We start from the raw sequence: 7,624 nt of genomic DNA, 5'->3' as shown, positions 1-7,624 counted from the left end.
GGACAGTGGTTGGGACATGTCCAGAGGAAGGACAGTGGTTGGGACATGTCCAGAGGAAGGACAGTAGGTGTACTGGTAGAAGGATGTTAGAAATGCAGCTGAAGGAAAAAGACAGATATATGGATTCAGTTAGAGAGGACGTGGAGGTAGTTGGAGTGATCCAAGTTCATGTTCAATCATCCAGGTACATAATCCAATAATGGTCAATCAGGTCATTTGGACAGTTTATTTTTTGTGGAAGGACGTTTCTCCCTCTATCCAGAGGGCTTCATCAGTCCCATTTCATCAGCCCCAGTCCACAGTTCCACAAAAAAGACACTGTTCAGATGACCTGACAGAGCGTTAATGGGTAGCTGGGGTGAGGACACAGAGGACAGAGTGAGATGGAGGAGGACTCGCTGTGGTGACCCCTGAAGAGGGAAAAGCTGAAAGAAGTTGAGTGAAAATGTTAAATGGGAATCCACTGAGTTTATTGTCCCACCAGCTCCTCTCCTGATCTCTGAAGATCCCACCGAGCTGAGACTCTTCAACCATCAAGTCTCTCATTTCTGAAAGTCGTACGTTTGTTTTTGTGTTCGTGGCTTCTTGTTTTGTTTGTTTGTGATTCTACTGAAGTCCATTAGAATCAGTAAAAAGCCGTCGGCTTGTTCTCTCTTGTAGTGAACTAGGCCTCCGACCAAAACCTGTCTCTGAGGACCTTCATGGGACAGGAACTGTTGTTTCATTGATTTGAATCCAGAAATACAAATTAGCTCATCCAGAGACTGTTTAATTGTATCCTGAAGTAATCAATTGAAAGAACACTCTTCTTTTATATTATCATCACTATTTTACAATATCTTGATAATCAAAAGTGTGTTTAGTTCATACCATTTCTAAATGTTGAAGTGAACACTCATTTTAAATCAACTGTGAAACAGTATTAATGATTTTTAATCCTCATTTAAATTAGAAATCAAGTTAAATGTCTATTTTACAAAGTAATTATGCATTTTTGATCTTCTGTCTAAATGAGAAGTAGTGATGTCGGTCAAAAGTCAGAGAGAAGTTATTAGAACGAAGTGTCGTGTTTTTAAACCTAGCAGACGGTAAACAAGAAGCTACTGGCCTCTCTTCCTCCCACTTCGCCATAACATGTCTTCTGTCTGTACGGGACGTTTCTAAAGCATTCCTGCTCTTTTCTTGACTTGTAATGACCCTCTGACATTACTAGAACCCCCCCCCCCCCCTTGTTGGTTGTTTCAACCAATCAGGAAGTCCTGAGGTGACCAGAAGTGAGAACTCTTTAAGAATCCACACTTCCTGGAACTTTGGAGATCAATCGGGTCTGTCAGTCAGTCTGTCAAGTCTCCTGAGCTTGAGGAGCTGATGAAGTCTAGTCTTGAACTTAGTCTTCGGAGCCTGTGATGGATCCTTCCATATCTGAGTGGAACCTCTTACGGACTCACAGCTTGCTGTGTATTCCCCCGGGAGATGAACGTGTTTGTTGAACGGAGTACCGTCACTACTTCGGACGATTCTCAGCCATCCTTACCGGAGACGCTGAAAGGTCGCGTTGAAATGGACTCCTGTTCCTGAGCGGAGGTATCCCGTCTAAGGTAACGAGTCGCCACGCGCCAAGTGTACCGAGGCTGAGCTGGGGTCGGATGAAGGGTGCCGTTCCTAGTCAACACACATTCCTGTTTATCCATCTTTTCTCTCCATTTAAACTCCTCCATTTCCCATCTTTAAACTCTTCTACTTTGCCAGTAATTAATCTAGATGTCTTCAGAAATGTCTGTTGTTTTTATTAAGTAAAACGTGCCAAGTTTTATTAATCAGAACCAGATCAGCTAATCAAGTGTACAATGTTTTGATATTAAATTTTGATTCTGTTCAATAAATGACCACATTTATTCTGATGGGTCAAAGAAAATAACGTCTCATGTCACTGATTAAACAACCTATGCACAGTTACCTCGGTCACATGGCTGTAATTTAGCTCGAAAAAGAGAGAACCCGTTATTTAAATATAATTAGTAGTGAAGGTACAGCAAAGCTGACCTTGACACACTACACTGTTCTGCGTGTGTTGTGTTCAGGCTCGTGACCCGGAGTGTCTGTTCTCCTTCCATACCGGGCCAATCCAAGGCCTGGACGTGTCCAACGAATCGCACCTGATGGCCACGACGGCTCTGGACCGTGAGTCCTCACTCGTCTCCTCACACCGACTGTAGAAGTCCAGACTGATCCTCTTCCTCTTTGTGTTCAGGTTCTGTCAGAGTTTTCGACTTCCTGTCCAACAGAGAACTGATCTCGAGCCAGTTCACTCAGGGTGGAACGACTCTCAGATGGGCCCCGTCTTCGGTAAGTGCATCGTTGTAGAAGTGAACCCTTGAAACAGGAACCCGAGCCGACCTCTGCAGCCGCTGTGTTCAACCTCAGGTCCACCAGAGCGGAGGGCTACTGGTGGCCGGGTTCGAGGACGGGGTCGTCCGCTTCCTGGAGCTCTACAAGCCTGGGACGCTGCGCGGCGCTGCCGAGAGGAGCCCTGAGACCGCCAAGCTGCGCCTCAGAGAGGCCTTCAAACCTCACAGTGCCCCCGTCACGGCGGTGGCTTACAAACAAAACGGGCTTGTCCTCGCCACAGGGGTGAGTCACGCCAAGATTTATTCTTCCACGTTACAGAGAAACAACAACAAAGACACGTTTATTGACTCTGACCAGAATTTATTTACACTTTTTAAAAAAGCTTAAAGGGATCTCGGACTACTCGCACATATCGGCCTAAATATGTTCAAAAGTGATTAACTTATAATGTTTAATTAATTAGCTCTGGAGCTAACGGTATTCGCTCCGGAGCTAATGCTATTTTTATTATTATTATTATTTTTAATCAAACTTGTCCTAAATGCAGATAAAACCAACGGGATGTTTTTTTTTTTCAAACATGAAGTTGTTCCCAGCAGTTCTTCCTCTGACTTCATCCTTTAATGGTGCCCCTATTGAGTTTGTTGATTCCTATAAATATTTGTGTATCTTAGTCGACTCTCATCTCTTTTAAGCTCCACGTGGAAAACTTGGTAAAGAAACTGAAAGTTAAACTGGGTTTGTTTTTCAGAAACAGATCCTGTCTAACCCTGAATGTTAGGAAACACCTTGTATCTGTGACTTTCCTTCCCTCCATTGATTACTGTGACATTATCTACACGAACGCTCCTACAAGCACCTGCAGATGTTGGAATCCAACAGTAGAAAGACGTTTCCGGAAAGAGGGCGATACGTCTTTTTACAAAAAAGAAACTGTCCAGATGACTTGACTGAGCATTATTGGATTTGATACCTGGATGATTGATCATGAACTTTGATGATCTGCTAAGTTCATGGCAAAAACCAACACAGACATGTTCCTGTTTTTAGTTTTTTACACCGCCTTATAATCTAGCTGTTTTTTCGCTACTTTTTCCTTTTGACTGTCCTCTTGGTTGCCATTTTATTTTAATTTGTTAAAAAAATAATTGTATGCCTTTTTTGTGACTGTCTATTGTTGTTGTTGTCACTCTTTGTTAAAATCAGGTGTCTCTTGTAAATGAGTCCCTGAGGCTCAGTGGGATTAACCTGTAGAAATAAAGGTTGAATGAATGAATGAATTAGTTCTGGAGCTAACGGTATTAACTCTGGAGCTAATGCTATTTTTATTAGCGCTGGAGCTAATCAGTGGTTAATTTGAGCTGGATCCTGCCGGAACAAGATCCGGGAACTCCCCCATTTTCACCGTGTGCATTCTGGCAACTGTTTGTTCGGCTCCGTCAAGAAACCGTCCATCATTAAACAGGGGTGGAGGCCTCCGGGTTCAACTGTCCCCCTCTTACAATGCTGTGATTGCTGGTATCACTCAGCCCTCTGTGAACAGTAAACAGCCATCAGTGTGCTAATGATCCATTGTTAGGCTGATGGTCCTTCTTGAGCATGTGATCAGCTGGTTTTGGTTGTCAGCAGCAAACTGGTTGATCCACTCTGAGAAGGTGCTATTTAAGAGACTGAGCTGAATACAGCACCTCAGACTGAGGAAGTCCTCAGGATGAGAGACGAAACATTTCTACATTTTTTTGTTGTTTTGCTTTGTTTTGTTTTTTTGAATGTCCAGAGGACCAGATTTACCTTTTTTAGATACTAATTTTTAGATTTTTTTTTTGTCTCTGAAAGAACTTAAACATTAAAAACTGCATGACTGGTAAATCTACAGGATAGTCAGACAAACAAAATGGACAGAGTTAAGAAATTAATTAGTTTTTAAGAATCAGAGTAAACTTTATTATCTGTGAATGTATGTGAATGTTTCTGTAAAGTGCCCTGAGACAACTTTGTTGTGATTTGGCGCTATATGAATAAACTGAATTGAATTGAATTATCTTTGCACTGAGATACAACGAGAACACGTACGTACAGTCGTCTGAAAGATGGACGGAGTGCACGAAGCTGCTACTACAAAAAGCACGGCCCTCTTATTCTTATTCAGAATAATATTTTGCTTAGATGAGAAAAGGGAAGAAAACATGAGAGACGGTATAAAAAAAGATCTCACACGTCTCTGTTTTTATATTCATGACTTCCACTTTGTGCTTCTCCCTCGCAGAGTTCAGACGGCACCGTGTTCTTCTTCATGGTCGGGGAGAAGTACAACCCCATCGGGTTCATCCAGGTCCCCGGTCCGGTTCAGGCCCTGGAGTGGTCTCCTCACGTAAAGCCCGAGACGTGCCGCACGTTCTCCTCGCTCAGGTAAACGTCTCAGTGATGATTTTACCCGTTTCTCTGTTCCACTCAGAGAGAAGATAAGCTGCTCGTCCTGTGTCGGAGTGGACATGTGGTCGAGGTCCAGAGTCCCGGTCCAGAAACTGTGGCGTCATCCAGAACCTTCCTGCTGTCTGGTCTGCCCCGCAGGTTCTTCAAGTTTAAGAGCATCAAGTCTCAGATCAAGGTCAGGACGAGGTCCACGTTGTTTGTACCTGTGAGGTTCCGTCCGGTGGTTTAATGATTGTTTCTCTCAGAGAGACGAGGAGATCAGAAGACGTCAGGCAGCGAAGGAGAAGAGGAGGAGGAGGAGGAAGAGGAAGGAGGAGGAGGAGGAGGAGGAAGAACTCCCTCCTCTCCACATCCCAGACCCTCCAAGTCCCATCTGCTGTGGGTTCTACTCCCAGCCTGGACAGTTCTGGCTCTCCATGGTACGTACAAGTAGAATGAAAAAACATGAAGTTCTCCGTTTGTTCTTCCACCTGAAGGTCCTGAAGCTTCACAGAAAACTAAACTCTCCATTCAGGGTTGATTTTCCAGAAGCTGGAACGTGTTTAAGAAACGATTCAATGACTTTTCTGTCCCTCAGGGAGGCTTCGACGCTGGTTTCCTGTATCACTGTCGGTTCTCTGAGAACCAGGACCAGGATCTGGTCCAGAGACAGGACGAACCTTTTGACTTCAGGATCCTCAGTGACACAGAAGATGATCCTGTTTGCTCCATGACGTTCAGGTAAGCGGAGAAGAAACCATTTGAAATAATTAACGATCATTTAAAGAAGAGTTAAGAGTCGACAACATGCTCAGAGGCCTCTGCTGTGTCTCAGGAGACAGATGTGATGCTGTTGTTTGTTTGTCCTGCAGCTCCAACAGGCAGCTGCTCCTCTGTGGGATGAGCTCTGGCTCCATCAGGGTTTACCCTCTGCAACCCGGAGACCATGGCCTCACCTCCATGCAGGCCTGCTGGTCTCTGAGCGTCCACGACAACCAGTACGGACGCCTTCGACACGTGCGCTTCAGCCACGATGAGCTGTTTGTTCTGACGGCCGGAGACGACGGAAACATCTTCTCCTTCTCGCTGCTTCCTCCTGAAGAGCTGCAGAAGCTGCCGAAGAAGGCCAAGGTTCCTTCAGCCAGGGTGGTTCCTCGTTCTCCTTATCAAACTTTTTACAGTAATAAACAAAAAAAGCTTAAACGTGTCAGAAACGTGAACATTTGTCTGAAGATCATAACGTGACGTTTGAATCATTTTGTTTTTTCTTAACAAATCGTTTGTTTCTGTGAAACTCAGGTTGGTGTTGAGAGCGAGACGATGGCTCTGGACATCGAGAACCCCGCAGCCTACAGGTGAGAGTAAAAAACTAAATCCAGTGTGTCTGGATGATGTCACTTCCTGTCCTGTGTCCTTTGTCTTCAGCCTGGAAGCAGCCAAACAGAAGCTGGAGAAAGACCACCTGCAGCAGGAATCTGAGCTGAAGCTCTCAGAGGAAAAGCGGCAGCTCGCTGAGCTGCAGAGGAAGTACAAACAGGTTCTGATCGACAACCAGAAGCTGCCGGAGCAATTTCGCCTCACACCAGAGGTACACCTGACCTCGTCCTCACCACTGTCAGTAAAATTTCAGCTACAGATGATATGTTCTAGAACAGCGCAGCTCCAGGTGGCTGCATGTTGGAGCAGCTCTGTTACTTTCATTCTGAGATTTTGCTTTTGGAAACTTTAATTCCTCTTTTTCTGGATGTAAATCACATGTTTTGGATGATTGTTTCCTCTGGTATCAGATGCTGTGCAGCTGGAAGGATTTTTACTGAAACTTTTTTAGTTTTGGACATTTGTTATGATGCATAACCATGGCAACAAGGCAGTTTCTACAACCAAACAGCAGCTGATTAAAATCGCAAAAGCTCAAATAATATCTCAACTACAGCCCCAAATCTCAAATGATTTGAAAGGATGTTCTGTGGATGCATTCTCATCTACCTGCCAGCTGTGCTCGAGTGCCTGACCACTGAGATCCTGGAACTAGCAGGAAACACGGCTCATGACAGCAGAAGGACAGGATCGTCCCTCAGCACCTACAGCTGACTGTCCACAGAGACGAGGAGCTCGGCAGACTGCTGGGAGGAGTGGCCATCGCTCTGGGAGGAGTTCTGTCCAGCATTCAGGCGGTCCTACAGCCCGGGGGAACCGAGAGGTCAGCCGAGTCTGCGTGGACGGATCGGACAGCATCTGCAGCCAGTTTCTTGGGATCCACTGTGGGATGGACCTTTACAAGAGATCTTTCCTGTCTACAGCATCAGCATCTATAACATCTCTTAATGAAATGAGGATAACGGGTTACAACAACAAATAATTTCCCTTTGGGATTAATAAAGTATTTTTGAATTGAATTGAATTGAATATCATCGGGGTTGTAAAAGCACAAAATGACCTGGAAGGCTCAGTTAAGACGATTCAAGTTTGTTTTCCTGTGGTGTTTACATCAGTGACCTGTGTCCAGGAACTGTCGCTGGACCCGCATTTTAACGAGCGGTTCGAGAATCTGAAGGCCCAGAGGTTGGCAGAGGTCAGGAAAGAACTGGCCGGGGATCTGGAGCGCAGCAGAATCGGACTAAGGAAAATGCAAAGGTACGAGCATGAATGGCTGCCTCAGAGCTGCTACAGCTAACTGCTACTGTTATAGAAAGTACCAGGTGTACTTTCTATATTCCAGGTGTACTTTAGTCCAGCTGTACATTTTATAGTCCAGCTGTACTTTCTATAGTCCAAGTGTACTTTCTATAGTCCAAGTGTACTTTCTATAGTCCAGCTGTACTTTCTATAATCCAGCTGTACTTTCTATAGTCCAAGTGTATTT

General features: G+C 44.8%; 1 protein-coding gene across 1 annotated transcript in view; it reads left to right on the top strand.

The window, feature by feature from the left end:
* The window catches only part of LOC119424591 (cilia- and flagella-associated protein 44), a 38,216-nt gene that overhangs the window by 9,288 nt on the left and 21,304 nt on the right, over window positions 1-7,624 (top strand). The window contains exons 9-19 of the mRNA XM_037692079.1: window positions 2,082-2,181; window positions 2,252-2,346; window positions 2,425-2,631; window positions 4,616-4,720; window positions 4,805-4,957; window positions 5,028-5,201; window positions 5,360-5,502; window positions 5,634-5,907; window positions 6,061-6,116; window positions 6,187-6,349; window positions 7,268-7,395. Of these exons, the coding sequence (XP_037548007.1) occupies window positions 2,082-2,181; window positions 2,252-2,346; window positions 2,425-2,631; window positions 4,616-4,720; window positions 4,805-4,957; window positions 5,028-5,201; window positions 5,360-5,502; window positions 5,634-5,907; window positions 6,061-6,116; window positions 6,187-6,349; window positions 7,268-7,395 (1,598 nt within the window). The remainder of the gene's footprint in view (window positions 1-2,081; window positions 2,182-2,251; window positions 2,347-2,424; window positions 2,632-4,615; window positions 4,721-4,804; window positions 4,958-5,027; window positions 5,202-5,359; window positions 5,503-5,633; window positions 5,908-6,060; window positions 6,117-6,186; window positions 6,350-7,267; window positions 7,396-7,624) is intronic.

The sequence above is a fragment of the Nematolebias whitei genome, chromosome 18, assembly GCF_014905685.2.
Source record: "Nematolebias whitei isolate Nwh7 chromosome 18, NemWhi1, whole genome shotgun sequence".
NCBI lineage: Eukaryota > Metazoa > Chordata > Actinopteri > Cyprinodontiformes > Rivulidae > Nematolebias > Nematolebias whitei.
This window is presented reverse-complemented; position numbering and strand designations above follow the sequence as displayed.